Source organism: Gastrolobium bilobum, unplaced genomic scaffold (assembly GCF_033153095.1).
Source record: "Gastrolobium bilobum isolate Gb01-03AN ecotype WA unplaced genomic scaffold, APGP_CSIRO_Gbil_v1 utg1595, whole genome shotgun sequence".
In the NCBI taxonomy this organism is placed as follows: domain Eukaryota; kingdom Viridiplantae; phylum Streptophyta; class Magnoliopsida; order Fabales; family Fabaceae; genus Gastrolobium; species Gastrolobium bilobum.
In genome coordinates, this window is record NW_026899397.1 from 670,556 (window position 1) to 692,676 (window position 22,121).

At 32.9% G+C, this 22,121-nt stretch overlaps 2 protein-coding genes and 1 long non-coding RNA gene across 3 annotated transcripts; 2 read left to right on the top strand and 1 right to left on the bottom strand.

The window, feature by feature from the left end:
* Nucleotides 1-9,769: 9,769 nt before the first annotated feature.
* LOC133290322 (uncharacterized) lies at nt 9,770-11,289 on the bottom strand. The gene is made up of 4 exons (XR_009748625.1): nt 11,009-11,289; nt 10,635-10,711; nt 10,452-10,533; nt 9,770-10,020 (listed from the first exon to the last, which is right to left on the bottom strand). It is a non-coding gene; the product is annotated as an uncharacterized LOC133290322 (long non-coding RNA).
* Nucleotides 11,290-12,365: 1,076 nt separating this feature from the next.
* Nucleotides 12,366-12,890, top strand: LOC133290261 (uncharacterized). The gene has a single exon (XM_061488327.1). The coding sequence runs from the start codon at nt 12,366-12,368 to the stop codon at nt 12,888-12,890; it is 525 nt and encodes a 174-aa protein (XP_061344311.1).
* A 7,728-nt stretch (nt 12,891-20,618) lies between these two features.
* LOC133290300 (uncharacterized protein At4g28440-like) lies at nt 20,619-21,305 on the top strand. The gene has a single exon (XM_061488383.1). It carries the CDS (start codon nt 20,738-20,740, stop codon nt 21,146-21,148), a length of 411 nt encoding a protein of 136 aa, XP_061344367.1. The 5' UTR covers nt 20,619-20,737; the 3' UTR covers nt 21,149-21,305.
* Nucleotides 21,306-22,121: the final 816 nt, after the last annotated feature.

The following is a 22,121-nucleotide window of genomic DNA, read 5'->3' on the forward strand; positions in this document are numbered from 1 at the left end:
ACATCTTAGCCCCACACTCTTTTTCAATTAAAACTCTGTAATAGGTTCTGCATATGATCTCATCATGGTAACAATCCATTAAGCACTCTTTTTATATATACAATGTCTTTCCTTCAAATTTTGGGGCGGGTGGCAATTCTGCGTCAGCTTCTTACATTTGAGAAATAATAAATTAAAAATTGGAAGGCTGAATGGACCTATTACAAATATTTGCTTGAGGTGTGAACGTCACCCTCCCGCTCATATACCATTTACTTTTTCTCTCCATTCTCCAACTTTTACCTTAACTTTGTCTTCATTTAATTTGTCTCCTCTAAATCTCATTTTTATATCATATTTTCCCCTTAAATCATGGCAATCTACTTTTTTTGTATCATGCCGTGTAGAAAGGTCACCATCTCGCCGTGTCAAACTTGGCTACCCAAGTCCACCACATTCAAAGACAAGAGTCTTTTAAAACTAAAATAGATATGTAAGAGCCATGTAACTACTCCTGACAATGATTTTTATTTCATTCTTTTTTTCTTCAAACAAAGGGAGCAAACCGAAATAGTGGTAAAACTATTTCTTCATGATTGAAAGGTTATGGGTTCAAATTCAGGAAACAACTTCTTTGTAATTATGTAACGTAAGGCTCACTCGCTAGTCAGATTTCTCGGAAAGTGAATTTTTTTTTTCCTTCAAACAAGTAACTTACAATGTGTTCAATAAATTAATGATTTCATTCATAAGCCATGCGATTGAGATTAGAGGCATATGTTTATGGTTCAGAAGAGTTACATGTGTAACATAAAATAAACACTTAGGCAATAAGATAAGCACTTGTCTCTGTATATACAAATGTATGAAATCTAAATGCAATGCCAGGTTCAACAGATGGGAGTATTTCACAACCACATTGACTCACTCCATCATTGACTTTGGCATTATTTGAACTCTTTTGAGACCATACAATTTCTCTTCCCTAGCTAGTGCCCAGTGGTACATAAGCTGCACTGCTTTTTCCGCACGCTCATTGTCTTCCCATCAAACTCTTAAGCATGGCCCTGCAGGTTATATGTGCTAATAACTTTATGAGAGCAAGATCAAATAAATAATTGACTAAAGGGTATATGTGGTAAAGTAAGAAAAAATAAAGTAGAAGAAATTACATGTACATGGTACCAAGATATTTTATTCGGTGCAAGGCAATCTTTACTTAACATAGAAATTGATTCCTGAAATAAACATCATCAAAACTGAAGCATGGAAAAGGATTCTGATGTGAGATATATAGAAATGGAAAAATAAAAAATGAATAATAATATGAAGGGCATGATCATAATTTTGATGGAAAGTGCTTCTTTTTAGTGGCTGAAAGTGGAAACATCTATCACCAAGTCTGATTGAGCAGCCTGCATGACTCCCTTAATGCCAAGTAAGAAGGTTGCCAAACCTTTTGACAAGCTACTTAGATGGCATTCAGGGAGCCAGGCAAGCACATGATTTCAGATAATCAAGAGTAGATAGCATTCCCCACCAAGGAACTTTGAGCTTAACCAGAATCTGCATCATCAAAACAATGAAGTAAAACATAAGTTTCCTTATTTTCATCCACACATCTAGTTCCTAAAACCAGATAGGCTCTAGATATAAACACACACACATACACACCTAGCAATTTCACTTGTGTGTGTTGTGATGACTGATGAATCATAGAAATAGTTACATACCCTTATGTATCAAAGGGACAGATGGACTAATTAAGAGGATGCCAGCATTAAGGAGAGGAATCTGTTTCTTTTTGCTTAACACATGAATTGACTTTACTTCAAAGAGCTTAGTCTCTTTGCTTTTGGAGCCAATAAACCTATGGGGGATTTAAGGAGCTATTGAAGCAGATAGATGTGAGGGGAGAGACAAGAGAAAATCCATCAAAGAAGAGGGGAAAGAGAAGAATGGTCCAATTTGCAAAGGCGGCAGCCAAGAGCCTTTCTTTGTAACAAAAAGTTCCATTAGATAAAGCCAAAGCTGCCTGGGTTTTACAGGTAGTCTTTTTGGATTTTCTTCCCTTGGAAAAGGTGACCCCCACCCTCCCCCACAAACAAAATCACGTTTGAAATTTCTCATCATATTTTTCATCTTTTTCTCTTTTTAAGTGGAAAATGGGGTGTGACTATCTGTCAAATGGTCTTTTTCCTTTGTTGAAAGTTCAAACTTTTTATAATTATTCCTATATTTTGTACAAGCTTTATATTTGATGATTATGAGTCTATTGGTTAGTTTAATGTTATTTTATTAGCAAGATTATTATGTTAGCAAAAGGGTTAATGATTTATTGTGATCTCCAGACGAGGCCAAAACCAGTGAATAAGACAAGGCCAGAGTTGCATTGTGTGTTAGCTGAGTTTGATGCTTGGGTCGGTTCCTCTCAGAACTGAAGCTGGATCATATATGGACAAATTAATGTGATTCTGAAGCTCATACTCCATAACCATCACACTTAATATAATAGAAAATTTTGTGCAGTATCTATCAATGTATTAAACTAGTTCTAGACCTTGTAACTCGTATGTTTCATCCGTTAACTATACTAGTAATATAATAATAATCAAGAGAAAAGAACTGTGGTAAGATGAGACAAAACACATAAGGCTTATACTTTTCTTGTTCTAAGCAAACTATTTTTGGCATAATATTTATCTCACATGAGTAGCAAAGTAATGAGTGTTAAAAGGTATTCCCAACCTTATGTTTATAAGCGGTTTTCTTAGGGACATTTTGTTCTATGGTAGATCTAAACAGCCAAAATGAAATACTCACCTATTTACCAAGTGATTTTACACCTACAATCTAGTTTTACTAATTGAAGTCACATAGTGAAGGTATTCACATCCCAATTAAGTCCCATATATTCAAGTACCAAAATGGAAGCATTCACTGATTTGTGAAGCAAAAACTCTCGTATGTATATTTCAAAGGAAATTATTATTAAGGCAACTAAGCTGGTATATTGCCAAATCATTGTAATAATATGATAGTAATCACATAATTGTGAATCCAAAGCTTTGTTACTCTCGACTTTGAAGAAGAGAACATATAAAATAGTTTTAATTAGATCATGATATATAGTAGTTTGTAGTATCTAATGGCCAAGTCTTTCAAGGAAAATCTGTGTAGCTGTCAACAGGACAAAGGTTTACTGTGGCCCCCCAGGGAAGTAAGGGAGGAAGGCTTTCATTGTGGATGATCTATGCTTAATGTTAAATGAGGGGGTTGGGACCACTTAAAAGTTAAATACCTTTAGTTATTTCATTTCTCCAAGGAATTAATATGGCTACACAAGGAAACACAAAACTACATCTAAAATATCTGATTCATGACTGAAAGATTATGCATTCGAATTCAAGAAACAACATCTTTGCAATTATGCAAGGATAAGGCTGCGTATAAGAATTTTCTATATCCCACCCTCGCTAGTCGAATTTAACGGGAAGTGGTTTATCATATGCTTAAAAGTTCATGCTTGCAAATTGCAGCAATAGTTGTGATAGCAATTAAACAAGTTGTGTAGAAAGCACCTAACGATGAAAATCAACTTTTATGTGTCTGCTTTTTATTATTATTATTACTTTATTTTTTTTGAAAATTATTATTATTATTAGGAGAATAATCTGTTTATAAATTTTTTTTACGAATTATATTAAATATGATCCGTCATACACCATAGTATAGTTTGTAAGAATTTGTAAACAAAAAATTTATAAATATAACATTTCTCTTATTATTTTTGGTAAAGATATTTCACTGCCTCAAGAATCAAGATCCATCAAAAAGGTTTCATTTGGGTGAGTGATGGGAAGGTCCAATAAGTCCAACAAACATGTAACAAGCATGGCTAGAATTGGCTTTTGTTTTGTTATAATACCACGCATACGCTGAAGGGATTACTTTGGGCTCTACAGAGTTGTGGATCAGCCTTACTTTTAGGTTAATCTCCCTGTACCTCAAAATTGTCGGCCTACGAGGCCCACAACTCCGTTCAATAGAAAATAAAGGGTTAATATGTCGATAAAGGGTTGTTTCTTCTCATGTGATCTTATTCAACTTGAATTAAATTAATTAAATAATTGATAAATTGATATTATGTTTATGTATTTTATGCCTATTTTGCCTTCATCTTTTCTTTCTTCTTTTGAAATTTTAATCTTAAAATATTAAAGATAAGTAGGTAAAGTATAAGAAGAAGGTTATACTTATAACTTTTTTTTTACAACCTCTTACAATCATATCTTAACACCATTGATTTCCGCCAATCAACGGTTATCATTTATTGTGAATTAATAATTAATTAATGAGTTTAATTTGCGAAAATCATAACCGTTGATTGGCGAAAATCAATGGTTATGATATATGGTTGTAAGAGGTTGTAAAAAAAAAAGGTTGTAAGTATAATTTTCCTCAAAGTATAATAACTTATCCATATATATATATATATGTGACATGATCCTTTGACATTAGTGTCAAATTTAAAGTTTGACACCTCATCTTAGAGCCATTAAATCAAAAAAGATCAACGACTCTAATTTGTAAACCTGTGACACCATTGATCTTTTTTGATCTAAAGACTCTCAAATAAAGTGTCAAATTTTAAATTTAACACCCTATATATATATATATATATATATATATATATATATATATATATATATATATATATAATTTGTCAACATTGTTGACAGAATATTTTTATTTCACAGAAACGTTGATAGATTATAATAATAAAGTTGAAAAGTTTAATTTTATTAATAATAAAATAAGGAAGAGGTTATAGTTACTAATTACTACCTCTTTTTCTTACTACCTCTTACTATCAAATCTTAACCGTTAATTTCCACCATCTAACGGTTCTAATTTGGTGGAAATTAATAATTAATTAATAAGTATGACCTAATGAATTACAACGGTTAGATTGATGGAAATCAATGGTTAAGATTTAGTAATTAGAGGTAGTAAGAAAAAGATATAGTAGCTATAACCTCCCACATAAAATAAATAATAATCCTTCGAATTTGAAATAATTTTCATTTAAAATTTGAAAATATATTAATTATTATTTTATTATTTAAAAGTGATAAATACATTGAACTATTTTACTCTCTAAATCTATTAATATTATCTTATTTCACTCAGTAGGTATATTAAAAGACAACAGTAAATAAAAATAACGATTAAAATATTATCTTATTTTAAAGATAACGATTAAAATATCATTATCTTTTAATATTTCTACTGAGTGAAATAAGATAATATTAATAGATTTAGAGAGTAATATAGTTCAATGAAATTATCACTTTTTAATCTTTTTGTGTACAATATTACTTTAGTCATTGAAAATAAGAAATAATTTGATTTGATTTGATTTCATTTGAAATAAATTGGTTTTTTTTCAGTATTTGGCAAAAGTTTCTTTATAGGCATGGCCAAAAAACTAAATTTTTAAACCCTATTAGGAAGTATTTTTAACAATTATTAATTTAACCTAAAATTTGAACTTTGTTCATCTATTTAAACATATTGCTAGCTCATCGCCATACCCAATCTTTATTAAAATAATGCTCAGTTAACATCATCTTAATTGATTAAATTGATTTGATTATGAATTATTTTTAAAAATTTTGATTTTTCGGTTTTCGATTAATTCAGTTATCAGTTTTTCGATTCAATCACGTTTAGATCGGTTGATGAACATCCTAGTTGAAAGTTTGTTAATTAAATTTCTATTTTTATGATTATTTTTATTTTTATAATCTAACTTATATTGATAATATGAAATGTATTTCTTTTATTTTAAATAAAATAATAATAGAGTTGTTGTTGATGGTAAGGTTGAATTAATTTTGATCAATTTAAATTAATCTCACAATAAATTTAATTACCAGGCTGAGTATAACTAGTTGGATGGCTTGTTTTACGATCAACAAGATGATAATATATAATCATAAAATGACATTTTCTTATTTATTAAAAAAAAAAAATGTCACATTAGCCTGAAATAGATTTTGAACTCCATTATTATTAGTAGGGTAAAACGGACCTAATTATGCATATTGCCAGAGAAATCTGCACACTCCTCCTCACGTCTCTTTGCGTGGAGTGCATATCCAAAATTCGCGCTGTCTTCAACCAGAGAGTCCCCATGGTCTAATATTATATATAAATACCAGCTCAACTTTAATTGATAATAAATCATTATTTTGTTTGCCCTCGAAAAATATGTACATGTGATTTGAATTTGACATGACCTACTAGGTTGACTATTCATTTTTTAATACCCAACTATTTTATTTGTATGATTTTCATACTTGAAGCTTTGGGGTGTATTGGATTAGGATTTTAAAAGATTTGTTTGAGATAAAAAATCTTATCGATTTTAAAAGATTATTCAGAATAGGAGAGACTTTTTTAAAGACTTTTTTTACAATCAAGATTTCATAAAGATTGAAGTTTAAAGTATTTTAATAAAATTTATAAGATTTGAAATGACAATATGAATTTATAAGATTTTAAAAAACCATATGAATTTATCACAAACATTAAAAATTACAAGAGTCAATAAAAAAAGTTAACAAAGAAATGCAATGATATTAATAAAAAAAAGTAAAACGTAATATAATTTTTTCAATTAGTAAAATTCATGATAAATTTTCGTTTGAATTTTTTTTCAATTGATCTAGTAAACTTTTGAGTTTTTGTTCTACGTGATGATAGTTTTCTAACAATATATCATATGCATGTTTTCATTGAGTATTCCAAGAAAATTTCGAATATGAATTTCTAGGTTTTATTACATAAAAGTTTAGAAAAAATTTCAAATTGTTTTCATTCAATACATTGAAATCTTAAATTGCTTTGGAGGTTTTGAAAAATAAGTTTTTTTAGTGATCTATTAACACAAAAATTGTTTGAAATCGTTTCCTATAGCGAAGAAATTTTGTTTATGAATATATTATTACGAAACATAGGGTTCATATTATGAAAGTTTCAATCTTTCTTTAAATCGATCTTGTTTCATTGATGTAAAATGAAAATTAATTTGAGGGATTTTTGTTTCGCTATTGTTTTTCCACTATTTTATGTTATTTTTAATACAAAATTCACACATTTGCGTACCAAGAAAAATCATGGCCAATAGCTTGAAAAATCGTTTGTAAACTTTCAAAAAATTTCAAAAATTGTTTCAAAATCTGCTTTTTCTAGATTAAAATCTTGTTGAGTTGTTGTTTCTGAGTTGTTTTGTAATGAAAATCGTCAAAAATCTGTTGATTTTGAGCTTTGACGAAGCTCCTGGCGAAACTCGGTTTCCAGCGGATCGACCCACCAAAGGAAGAAGAAAATGCAATAGAGAAATCTAAAGAAATAAATGCAATAGAGAAATCTAAAGAAATCCTAGGAGTTAGGGTGAGATTGTGAGAGAGACATCTTATTTATATTTCTCATTAAAAAGTCTCGCGAAATTCGCACTAATAGAAAATCCATTAAAATCGTAAGATTTTTGAATACCACAAGATTGTTTTTCCTTTATTTAAAATCCTGATTGAATACCAACAGATTTGGACGGACTCTAAAATAATCTTTTAAAATCTTAATCGAATATCACGTGACTTTTTTCAATCCTTTAAAATTCTAATTGAATATCAATGGATTTTTTTTGTTCAAAAATAATTCATTAAAATCTTTTGAAATCTCAATTCAATGCACCCTGTATTATTGTTAGCTCCGGTATTATGTAATTTGTGATATACATGTTATGGAATTGGGCCGAAGAAACAAAAGTCCACTTGATTTTGTTATACTAATATGTAGGGGTGTTCGCGGGCTGGATTGGATCGATTTTGGAAGCAAAACTCATCTGATCCAATCCCTTCGGTTTGATTATGTAATCATCCATTCGGTTTAGATTTTTTTTCAAATCCGATCCGATCCAATCCAATTTTTTTCGGTTTGGATTGGATCGGTTTTCTGAATATCCTAAAATTAGTTTCATGATTATTGTGCAAATAACATCTTTTGTATATATTGGCTTTGTAAAAAAAAATTGAAATACAAAAATATCAGTAAACAATACTATAGTTGATGAGATGTGACTAAGTTTTTTCTTGGGTTTAGATGATGAGTTAATGAGTCTTGAGTTTAACAATTTTTGGGCTGTGATTGGGAAAATGACAAGTAGGTAGAGGATAATTAATATATTGGATCGGTTTGGATTGGATCGGTTTTCATCAACCCATCCGAAAACCGATCCAATCCAATTAAAATTTGCGGTTTTTTTTCGGTTTTCGGTTTATTCGGTTATCGGTTATCGGTTTTTCGGTTCGATTTTCGCGGTTTGAATCGATTTGGATCGGTTGATGAACACCCCTACTAATATGCCCAGTTAACTGCTTGTTTCGCGTCAATACTAACTAACCAACCGTCGAAGAGTCTTCAATGATTACTATATAACGAACTCAGCTTCTTATTGAACAGTTAGAAAACACCAATCTAACTGTCACATACTCACAGGCAGGTGCAATCTTGATTCTTTTTTTTCTTTTTTCTTTTTTTCATTTTCAATAACACTCATATCGCACATATATCGCATGAAATTATTTTATCAAAGGTAAATTTTATATTATAATTTGTTATCTGTCACCATAAAATATATATATATGGGATAGGATCCATTGACACCGGTGTCAAATTTTAAAATTTGACACCAAATTCTAACCGTTGATTTCCGCCAATCAACGGTTATCATTTATTGGCAATTGATGATTAATTAATTAGTGCAATTCTCAATAAATGATAACCATTGATTAACGAAAATCAACTGTTAGGATTTGGTGTCAAATTTCAAAGTTTGATGTAACACCCCGTTCTAGAACCGGATTGTTATCATTGCGTACAGCATTAAGCGCAGTTACAATCACATTGGTTCAATTAGAAAACCGGATAAATTTTTCCTTTTTAAACAAGCCGAATTTAAATAACCAAGTGCGTGATCATAACTATATATACTTCGCGGAATAGTGAGACTAAACTTAATATTATATTCACATTCTACTTGACAATACGTCGTTAAATGTCTTCATCACTTTAATTATCAAATTAATTCTAAACTTCTTTTATGATTCCCATCTTGTACTATGTTATAGGATTCTTCATTAGCTACGCGTGGGTTCAAACCGCGCTCAAATCGGAGCACCGTAGCCAAAGTTATGCATTTTCTAAGAAAAGGGTGCGAAACCTCCAGAATCCCCGCGCCCGTAGCGTGAGATCCACGCCCAGAGCGTGGGAAAACAGAAAGTTGACGCCCCAAGCGTGGATCTGGCGCCCCAAGCATGGATGCTACTGTCTGATCTCGTAATTTGGTGCCCCAAGCGTGAATCTGGCGCCCCAGGCACCATCCACAGGGCTGGGTGACCCAAAACATGGTCATTTAACCTACCTATGGTTTTCCACTCGTAACTTGAGCTATACTCACTCAAATTACACCATTTTGGTCTCTATGGAAAGCTAAGAGAAATGTCTACAACTTTCATAGAGACATAAAAGTCCAATTCCATCACATTGGGTATGAAAATTGGTCAACCGGATAGGATGTATTTGTTTTCTCAACATTTCCCAATTTAAACAAAAGGTACCTAATTGATTCTCAGCTCAACCAATTCAATAACTCACTACCTAGAAAGCATGCATATATTGAATTTCAATTAGGCATCATTTACAGTACATATTCATTACAAATCATGGAACTTAGCTTACAAAACGCTATGATCACTCCCTTGGCTCCCATCAACAAAGAGATAACCAAAGGTATGAGCATAGGCTAAGTCCATTCCAATATACAAATCATAAATCTATCATTGCCTATTATTTACAATTCTATACATGTGAGCTACAAAACAACATGTATGATATCAAAATACTGGATCCTCATGCATCAACACTAGTCCAAGTATGGCCACTTGCCACTGGTGGCTCCTGCAGCATCCTTACCTGAAAGGGGGTCCCCACAACACGGGGTGAGATATACGAATATATCCAGTAAACCAGGGGTCCTTGGAGCATCTCTCCACCCCACAGTTCCATATCAGTGTAATAACAATAACAATAATAACGCAGTAAATACATATCTATGCAAAGTGCAATACATCTCCAGGAGAAATCCCTCGAGCTCTCAAGCTATCCTAAGGAAACTCAGATGCAAATAGTCCTACTGGCCAGCTAACTACCAAGTATGATTTACGCATCGTCATGCAACATACCAACATAGGGAAACACCATCCTATGCCACACCAAATGCATACACATACGTATAACAAAGCATTACACTATTTTATTGCATTTATATACACAATCACAACCTCTACCCTTTCAGGGCTTGGTGGAACAGTCAAGGGAATTACACCCAAGGTCCGAAGGCTTACCTCAATGCTTCAGTCAACCTTTGTTCACCACCAACAGGTTCCACAGTCAGTCAATTACAATACTCCACTTTTCAAACAAAACCTACACAAGGTTTAATGCAATTAACACATATTGCATCCAATAACATCTCATAGCTATCAACCAAGCTATACAATTCATACCAAACATAAGCATGAACTTACCTATCCAATGGAGCTAATCAAGCTCCATAGCTTGCTCCAATGGTTGATCACTTACGGTTGGTCCAAATGCCTCAATCCTAGACATCATTAGGACACAATCATCAATCAACCAAACCATTGAGTACAATTGCAAGAAAACTCTTCAACAAGCATGATAATCTTGCAATATACCAAGTATAGTCATTTAACTAACTAGGATCATTTTTACCGATTAAATGACATTCCTAGCATTTTTCACAACATGCTCTAAGCTCCATTCTTCCTAGAACATAGCTAATTTAACAACATTTCATCTAAAACCCTAAAACACTATTCATAAACCCTAACTCATGCAAATTTCAAGGAATCATGAGGTTCAAGGGTTAGAATCTTACCACCAATGGTCACACAAACAAGGATTGATGGCTCCTCAAGCTTCAATGGAGGTTGAAGCACTCAAAACCCCAAATTTCACCAAATGGGCAAATTTTTGAGAGCCAATATCCCTCTCCACAATGCTCCCCACCCAAAACAAAGCTAGGATTATGAAAGAGGAGGAGATTTAGAGTGGTTTAGGCTTTTGAATCACTCCAATCGGTTAAGGATTGCTTTTTCTAGGTTCTCTCTCCCTCTTCTCCTTCCTTTCTCTCTTCTTTCTCTCTTCTTTCCCTCTGTTTCTGTCGACGGGTTTCTGGGGGGTTTGGGTTCTTTTTGCATTTTATCACTTAACATAAGTTAAGTGGTAACATGTGGGTATTAGTTCGTCTATCTATTTAACTCCAATAATTACCAAACTTTACCCAAAAGTCTAGAATATTATTCTAGGAATATTTACAATCTTATTTTTATATTTTGGGCACTTTCGTCAGTACCCATTTATACCCCTTAATTTTCACTGAGTACACTTTTTAACTTCAAAGTGACTCAGATTCATTTAATTAAGCCTTATACTTAATTTTACTCACTAAAACATGCTTAATTATTTAATTACATGTAATTTGCTAATTAATTAGGTTAGGGCTATTATATTTGACACCGGTATCAAATGATACTGCCCCTATATATATATTATTACACTAATTTATAGTTTATTATTATTATTAATTTATTATTATAAATTATTATTATTTTTTCTGAAATATTAGAATAACAAACGCAGCTTCTTATTTAAGAGTTAGAAAACACCAATCTAAGTGTCACATACTCACAGCCAGGTGCAATCTTGATTCTTCTTTTTTCTTCTTTTTTTTGTTTAATTTTCTTTTACCCAAAAATCTTCTCTTCTGTTTCCATTCAAGAACCAGTTGCATTGTTTGTTTGTTTGGGAACTGAGAAAGCAAAGGAAAACGCAAAGAAGATTAATTGATGACATTACTACTCTGTGTGTTTTTTCCAGGAAAGGGAAAGCTTCTTGAGGGATATGTTGATTTCTCAGGGCATGGTTGTTGTTTACTCATCCACCTGAAGGTAACTCGTATAACTCTTTATCTACTCTTCATAATTTGAGTTATGGGTCAATTCTTGAATAAGCTTATGTGAGAAGTTGTATTTTTTATTATGGGTCAAACTTAAAACTAGTCTTGTGTTGTGTTCTTTAAGATGATCACACACGTTAAAAGTTGTATTTTTATTTTTAATATTATGTTTTACTTTTTTATTTGCATATGTAAGGAAAAGCCTGATTCCAATGGTTCTGGTGACTTTTCAATTCTTAACAGAGTAATTACATAGCTGGAGTTTGGCCAAATTGCTATGAACTATAACAATTGTTGGGAGAATTATAAAGTGCTTGGTATAGATTTGATGGATTGTGAACCTGTGATCATTTCTCGAGAGGAGTATTTTCTGTTTCACAACATAGACAGAGAGCTTTATAAGATCCTAGTGATAGACCTCTCAAGAGAACCAGATGAGTCATTGAGAATTGTAGCCTTGTTGCTCTGGCTGGAGCGGATTAGATATGGTAATGTGGTAAAGAGTATATTGTCTTTACCGAAAATTTTGATAACTGCGGTTGCTGATGAAGCACTTTTATGCTACAATTGCGTTATGGATAGTAACCCAACAGCTCCTTGGTTCATAGACAATGTTGACCTCCGTGTTCTGCGTACAATTGTGAACAAGCCAATCTCGCTCCCAATCTTGATTGGAAACAGGGATTTGGCAATTCATGGGATAGCAAAAACGTATGACGTGTGTCTCAGAGCATTGAGTGACATCATGAAGCAAGCTCAAATCAGGAATTTAGCAGCATGCATAATACGTGGTATGCCCTAAAGAGTGACTTTGTTTTTTTCTTTTTCTATGTCAATACTTTTTTCTCTGCTTATGGAGCATACATACATAATTTTGTTGAAGAATAATTTCACTACTTTTTTTTTTTCACTGTTTTGGTTTGACTTGCAGATAGGATAGATGTTCTATTATGTTGCTTTGTATTCCATTTACAGCAGCTAAATATGAATTGGACAAGTGTTCAGCTGAAAATAGAAACTATTTTGTTTCTTATCACAAACAACACTTTGATTTTCACAATTAACTGTGTTGCAAAGCCAAGCAATGTGTAGATAGCTCCTTATTCTTCATGCCCAGAAATATGCTAAGTGCATAAATACTATTACACACATAATTTCATTGTTATATAATTCTTATTATTTACTTACAGTTAAATTCATTTAATTTTTTTACATATTTGTATTTTGAATGAAATAAGTTAACTTTTTATCTCCATTTCAATGCTATTGAAAGATCTTCTCAACTCGAAAAATTTTGTGAAACCATCTCACACGTCACATAAGCTACAACTACAAAGAGCCCCTGCTGTACAATCTGAGAGCCACAACTTTATTTTACTCGCTTCTGAAGCTGAAAATGACAGCGAGGCAAGCCTATTAATGAAAACAAATAGTATGTTCTCCGTGTTTTTCTTGTTTCCGAAGCAGAGAATTAAAAAATAAAACCAAAACAACTAATGGATCTCTAATTCTTGTTTTTAAAAACTAAAAAAGATATGTTTGTTGTTCTCAGAACTATTTGTCATGACATAAACTTATGTTTTTTTTTTTTTTTTTTTGATAAGCAGATAAACTTATGTTATTTCAAGAGAGATAGACACAAAAAAAAAAAATAATTGAAATTTAAATTAAAAAACCACCCACTTTTTCCTCCACGATTTTTATTTTTTGTGTCTATTTCTATCCTAAAATGACATAACTTATGTCATTTAAAATAATAAATATCAAACCCTTTTTCATAACATTACCAAACAAGTTTTTATATTTTTTTGTTTTTAAAAACAAAAAACTGTTTTATAAAACACTCGGCCCTCTAATATTTTCAAAACTATTATCTTTTAAATGGGATAGGATATTGTTCAACATCAACATCAACATCAACAACACCTTTATCCCAAATTAATTGGGGTCGGTGGTAGATGAACCCACATGAAAGATACAAAACGGTTGAAAAAAAAAATAAAAATAAAAATAAAAATAAAAAATAAAAATAAAAATAAAAATAAAAATAAACAAATAAAATAAAAATATAAAATAAGATAAAATAAAATAACAATATATGTATATATAAATAAATAAAAGTAAAAAAGAAAGGGACAAGAAGAAGTGGGGGAAATGAAGGGGAAAAGGACTAAAAAGGGACCATCTGGAACATAGGAATAACAGCGGGTCTAACCCTCCACCATACTTATAGCTTTTCTCCATTCCGTTCTAAGACATACTGTCCGCCAATCTATATCTCACTCCATTAAATCTTGTTTTACTACTTTCCCCCAAGTAAGCTTCGGTCTACCTCTGCCTCTTTTTGTGTTGAGCTCTTGGTAACAAACTTCTGTTCTTACATGAGCATCCATGGGTATTCTCATCACGTGCCCAAATCACCTCAATCTATGTTCTCTCATCTTCTCGGCTACCGGTACTACTCCGACCTTTCGTCGAATATCTTCATTTCTTATCTTATCCATCCTTGTGTAACCACACATCCACCTTAACATCCTCATCTCTGCTACTCCCATCTTATGCTCATGTTGCCTATGTGCTGGCCAGCATTCTGCTCCATATAGCATTGCCGGTCTTACTGCCGTTTTATAGAATTTTCCTTTTAACTTCAGGGGGATTTTGCGGTCACACAAAAAAGCAGATGCACTGCGCCATTTCATCCACCCTGCTCTGATTCTGTGATTTACATCCTCATCAATCTCTCCACCGTTTTGTAAAATGGAGCCCAAGTATTTAAAAGCATCTTTTTTGGGTACCTCTTGACCATTTAGATGCACAGGTTCTTGGTCCTCATCTCGTACCAGAGAAAACTCACACTTCAGATACTCAGTCTTGCTTCGACTTAATGTGAATCCTCTGGATTCCAATGTGCTTCTCCACAATTCAAGTTTTCTATTAACACCCTCCTTGCTCTCATCAATAAGCACAATATCGTCTGCAAAAAGCATACACTGTAACATCCCCGTCTCGAGCCGGTTCAATTAACATACATATGATAAAACAGAAAACAGCGGAAGACTTAACTTCTGAAAATACGAGCTAACTTTTTCTTTTTCTTTTTAAATCTTACTCGGGGTAAACGAAAATCGGGCAGAGTTTCCTCTATAAATCGGACAACTGGGGATTTTCCAATCCCACTGAGAAGCATTTCCTGATAAACAGTTTATACAGCATAGTAATCCAGAAGTACCAGTCATACAGATACAATCAGATACACATCCATGGGCGCATGCAAAATATGGCTCCGTGCCACTATCCTAATCAACATGCAATCCAATACGAAATCATAAACTGAATAATACATCATCATATGACGTGCCTGAATACCCAAATGTACATGCATCCAAGTGACAGACATGTACAAAACATATACAGGCCATATACAAAATAAAGGATCAATATCGTGATCCATCAAATGCGGAAATACTAAAAGACAACAAACACTCCAAAAGGTAGTAGCCTACAGCCACTCAAAATCCGATCTGTCAACTGCCTCAGCCACGTGTCGTGTCCCTGCCTAGTGAGGACTCACCGGGAATCTGGGCACCTGAAAATATGTCCCCAAGAGGGGTGAGATTACAAATCTCAATAAGCTCCAGGTTTATAGAGAATTCTCCATACCCCTGGCTCACTCCTGCATGAAAGTCAGATACAGAGTATACAAATACAACATATAACAGATATCATAACAGAACAGATCATATATCCATATCATATCAGAGATGTGCGCCGTCATTCCCAAGGGAGGACCCCAAGCGGAATTCAACGCACGTGTTCCCGAGGGAGGACCCCAAAGCGGAACCAGACATATCAGAGGCGTACACCATCAGTCCCGAGGAAGGACCCCAAAGCGGACATCCGGGTACTATACAATCAATGGCCAGAGATTGTTACAGAAATCATATTGCAGAAGTCATATCAGAGCAAAACATATCATGTTATCAAATAACTCTATATGAATGCATCTATACAAAGCATCTAAATCACAGTCATACAGTCCAACCATAGTTCACTAACCATGGTGGAGCACTCAAGCAGGAAAAGACTCCTTAAACATAGAGCTTACCTCTTGAAGCTTTACCAATACGCTTACTTGTGGAACAAGTTACTTTTATCGCTTCAAGAGATTTCCGATCCTTCTCAATCCCTAGGCACACCTAGAGAATAATTTACAATGCATCAATAAAATGATGCAATACCATGATTATTTCATAAGCATACATTTTATCGCTTATTTTCCTTTCTTTATATTTTTGCCAATTCTATGCCAATACACAAGTCTAGACCTCTATACACCCGTTGGCGTTCTTTAATTTAATCAAGCATTTACTTAAGAATTTTTCACATAAATCATGCTATTTTTCTTTAAAAGTCGCGGGCATACCCTTAGGGACTCAAGGTATTTTTCAACCATTTGTCAAAGCATTTCACTTCTTAGCTCATCCATTGGTATATTAAAATGCAACACATTTTATTAGAATAAAATGTAACCAATATATATATACCCCTAAACATCCTATAGTTCGCAACATAGAGCAAGTATTTGTAGGATTTTTTCTAACTTTGGCATTTCCACCAATTAATCCATTTACACTACATTCCAACATATTTTACCTTTTCAAACATACAATAAAAATTTGCATGATGAACCCTATATAAGCCATGAAGGCCGAAACCTAGGGGAAAAGTGCACTAGGGCTTTTCAATTTTTTTATCACAAATTAATGCTTACTAAACACTATCATTCCTAACCAACAACAATCCATCATAATTTTCACCTTCTAACATCAAATATTTCCCACTCAAAACATGCTCCAAATTTTCAAAACATAGATCACAAAATAATACTATAGAAATAGAGGTTTCTTACCTCTAATCACTTGTACAAAGCCTAGAGAATAACCTCCAAGCAAAGCTCCATCAAAAACCCACTTTTTCTCCTCCTATGAATAGTAATCCGAAAATAAGAGGAGGAATAACTCTTCACACACTCAACTATAGCTCAAATGGATAGGTGCAATGGATTCCTTGAGTGGTTCCTAATCAATTTCAAGTGGTGGGTCATAAGATTTGGTTGAGAATTCAAGAAGAAATCAACAAAACAAGCAAAACCCTAACCCCCCCCCCTTTTCCATGGCTGAAGCTCGGCCCTTCAAGAGAGAGAAGAAGAAATTTTTGCAATGAATAGTGATTCATTTAAGTGGCCAAGCTATTTAGGCACATGTGGCCCTTTTGTCGGATGTTTTTCTATCGCGTATTTCACTTAAATTTACCCGAAACTTAACTTAAAGCTACGGATATATTTTTATTTTTCTAAAGTTATTTAAATTAATTTTTATTTCCTAAGGAACAATATTCATAATTCACAGTATGGTTTTTGCACCGTTTTTAACGAAATGCACTGTGAACCACTAACTGTACTTTATTTAATTCTGAAACTTAACACTTATAAACTTATCATTTTCTTGGGCCTGTATTGACTTGCTTGGCATATATTGGACTTTCCTATTCTTATTTCATCAATTATTTGTTTCTGGACTCTACCGGTTGCTTACACAGCAGTACAAAATACCCGGTAAAAACACTATTCACGAGATTTTCACGGAAAGTGCCAGACTATACAATTTTTCATTCTGAACTCATATTTGTCGTCAGAATTATCAAATTATGTCTCTAAAATTATTTTGCTCTTTTTAAGCTCTACCGGTTAATTCACAAAACTGTAAATTCTCCGGCAGAACGCACTGTTCATAACATAGTCATGATTACAGTCAAAATACTCGAAATCACTCACTAAATCTAATTATGGCATTTAAATCCTTAAATTAAATCTCTAATTAAGATTTACCCTATAGGGTCATTATATACACCATGGCACTTCCTCTTGAATATCTTTTGTTAGTTCATCCATAACTAAGGCAAAGAGGTAAGGACTTAGAGCCGACCCTTGGTGTACACCTATCGTGATAGGAAAATAACTTGATGATCCGTTACAAGCTTTTACACATGTAGTAGCCCCATCATACATATCCTTGATTGCCTTTACATACTTTAATGGAACCTTTTTCTTCTCCTGGACCCACCATAAAACTTTCCTTGGAACCCTATCGTATGCTTTCTCAAGGTCTATGAACACCATATGCAAGTCCTTTTTCTTTTCTCGGTATCTTTCCATTAGTTGTCGCATCAAGAAAATTGCTTCCATGGTACATCTTCCTGGCATAAATCCAAATTGATTTACAGAAACCTTGGTATCTCTCCTCAAGCGATGTTCAATAACCCTCTCCCACAACTTCATAGTATGGCTCATTAGCTTAATGCCTCTATAGTTTGAACAATTCTGTATATCTCCCTTGTTTTTGTAGATAAGCACAATCATACTTTTCCTCCATACATCAGGCATCTTATTCGTCTGGAGAATCTTATTAAAAAGATTGGTCAACCATTTTATTGCCACATCCCCCAGGCCTCTCCACACTTCAATAGGGACACCATCAGGCCCTAAGGCTTTATTAGTCTTCATCCACTTTAAAGCCTCCTTAACTTCATGTGTATTAATTCTGCGTACAAATCTTCTATTCATATCATCACACGCGTCCTCTAAGTCCACCTCGCTTGTATCTCCATCCCCATTATACAGCTTGTTGAAGTATTTCAACCACCTTTCATTTACATCTTCATCTCTCACCAGAAGTTTTTGATTTTCATCCTTGATGCATCTAACTTGGGTGAGGTCTTTACTTTTCTTATCCCTTATCTTTGCAAGTTTATAAATACCTCTTTCACCATCCTTGCTCCCAAGATTTTTATACAACTCGTCGAAAACCTTGCCTCTATCAAATAATAATATTATTAATATTTTTATTAATATTATTATCATATTTTAACCGTTAATTTTCATCAATTAATGGTTATTATTTTCACAAATCAAATTTATTAATTAATTATTAATTCATAATAAATTATAACCATTGATTTGCTAAAATCAATTATTAAGATATGATAGTAACATTATTTGGTAGTAATAATATCATATCCCTTTCTAAACAGCTTTAATAACGGCCATATAATGGATTTGAATTATCAGGAAAATATATTGATAATAAATGTAGAAAAAAGTGTTTGTCATTTTAAATGACATAAAGTTATGTCATTTTTTTATTTAAATTTAAATTAAAAAAACAACACAACTTTCTCTCTCCCATAATTTTTATTTTTTGTGTCTATCTCTCTCTTAAAATGACACAACTTGTGTCATTTAAAATGACAAATACCAAACTCATAAATGTATCATGTTTATTCTGTTATAGACCTAGAAATTACTAATATCGAATTATGATCACATCTCAACAACCTGATTGCGTTTAGTATTTAATAGGAGTTGAATGTGTTTTGTATTTAATAAGAGCTGATTGCATTTTATTAGGAGTTGTCATTTTACGAGTTGGTGACAATCTGTAACCAACTCGTAAAATGGCAACTCCTAATAAAATGCAATCAGCTCCTATTAAATACAAAACACAATCAACTCCTATTAAATACAAAACGCAATCACCTTGTATTAAATACAAAACGCAATCAGCTCCTATTAAATACAAAACACAATCAGCTCCTATTAAATATAAATCGCAATCAACTCTTATTAACTTGCTGATTTACTTCATATGCATGAAATCTGCTTTTGTTTATGGAGGAGATTTGACCTTTATTGCCTGTTGGGAGATTTAATCGATTAACTTGAAGATTTAATCAATTAAATCTTCTAGTCAAACATTTTTTTGCCAATTTTGACCATTTAATCGATTAAATCTTTAAGTTAATTGATTAAAAAGGGCCAGATTGGTAGATAGTTTCGAATAAGGGGCAAAATGATTATTAATTAATTAATGAAGGGTAAAAGAGTCAAAAAAACCATATTAGAATTTAATATTTTTTAATTTTTAATTTATATTTTACATCAATCTAAATAAATAAATAAATATATATTAGGATCCTCTTATATGCATAGCGAAGCGAACAAGGGTGAGAAAAATATATAATTTTTAAATAAAGAAATATGATTGATCGCATAAGGAATGAAGTTTTCGTTGTGTTTTTATATGTTTTTGTAATTTACGAAGAATTAAGGTTGGGTCGAATCAGTCAAACTGATCTAATGAGAGTGGATACTCCTCTAGTCTGCTAATTAATATGATTTATGTTACGTGGGACAATTATAATCATACATAAATAGTTAATGGAAAAAGAAAGGAAAGAAAAAAAATATAAAAGTAAAAAAATTATACGATCATCATAGTTGATTTAAGGTAAAAGTTGATTCTGGAGTAAACCAGGTGCATATGTGATCGAAAAAAAAAACCACAAGGACATAAGTGATTCTGGAGTAAACCACAAGGACATTAGTAAACTTTTCCTTTGATTTAATTATTAATGGTTAAGAGATTTTACGGATCCATTTTCTTGACCTAACAGTAACAGCAGTGAACCCTTAAAAGCCGACCTAGACGGCTCTGTTTGATTTCTCATATCTCCTTTTTTCTTTTCTTTTCTGTTTTCCAATTTTGTAACAAACACCCTCTTCTTCTCCTTTGCAAAAGGTTTCATTCAGATATGGCAGAATCATCATCATCATCAAAACCAAAAACAGGAGGATCGAGAATGCCAGCATTCATCAAGGTTCAGGATCTTCGCCCGGGGACTAGTGGACTTAATCTAACTGTGAAAGTTGTCGATACGAAGATGATAGTGCAGAGGGGTCGTCCTCAACGAATTGCTGAAAGTTTGGTGGGTGATGAAACAGCAATGATCGTATTCACAGCCAGAAATGATCAAGTGGATCTGATGAAAGAGGGATCTACTCTCATCCTGCGAAATGCCAAAATTGACTTGTTCAAAGGATCAATGAGGCTCGCTGTGGACAAGTCTGGCCGTATTGAAGTCGCTGAACCTGCTTCTTTCACTGTTAAGGAAGATAATAACATGTCCCTTATTGAATATGAAGTCATCAGAGTTGCAATCTGATAAAAGTTTCTTTTATTGCTCTAAATAACAAATTAGGGTTTTGGCTACCAGATCTTACCTTGTTCTTATACCTTTTTTTATTATCTTTAACTGATGATGCATGATTACTTTTCTGCTTTCTCGGTGATTGGAAAAAGTGTCTAAAATGGACACACAATAATGGAGAAATCTTTTCTTTATGTTGATGGAAATTTTTTCTCTTATGTCACGTCACACACAAAATCCTGTATTGGGTCCCACCATTTTTTCTTAAAAAAAAGAAAGAAAAATGCATTGTGTTGATTATGAGACAATTTTTCAGTTCCCATAACAAATAGACAGGGTGATAATGGGTAGTAACACTACCATTTCACAAGGTGTTAATCTTAGATGAAGATATTGCTTGTATTATAATATCAACCAGCTTTTGAGGCATCCCCATTTCTTGCAAAATCAGCTTCATGAAGTTCCAATTCAACCTTTTCCATGTCCACTTTTATTGCCATAAACGATTTCTTACCCCTCATTCGATGCATTGTGTGGATGAATTCTTGCACCATAATTATATTATCCTGAATTTGTCTTTGTGGGACAAAACTTGCTTGAACCGGGGAAAATCATCTTCATCATCGTGATTGGTTTCAGCCGCATCACAATTGCTTTGCTGATTAGTTTGTAGATAACCGGACATAGGGATATAGGTCTAAACTGAGATATACGAGAAGGGTTGTTTATCTTTGGAATAAGAACAATTAAGGTTGAATTTATAGTTGAGATGAGCTCAGGGTAATTCCAAACATCCTCAACCAGTTTGAAAATCTGATCCTTAACAAATTAGTTGAACTTGCGAGTAGTCTCATTTGGTACACCATGAACTTGAAGGTTTTAGCATGTGTTGTCCAAAAACCCGAGTCTTGTAAATTTTGTATCAATCAAATGTGTAAGCTTTTATTACGTTCATTATGATCAAACAAATCAATGACATGATCTTGCT

What these genes read in the sequence shown, in the direction of transcription:
- LOC133290261 (XM_061488327.1), top strand. Translation starts at nt 12,366, where the DNA reads ATGAACTATAACAATTGTTGGGAGAATTATAAAGTGCTTGGTATAGAT.
- LOC133290300 (XM_061488383.1), top strand. Translation starts at nt 20,738, where the DNA reads ATGGCAGAATCATCATCATCATCAAAACCAAAAACAGGAGGATCGAGA.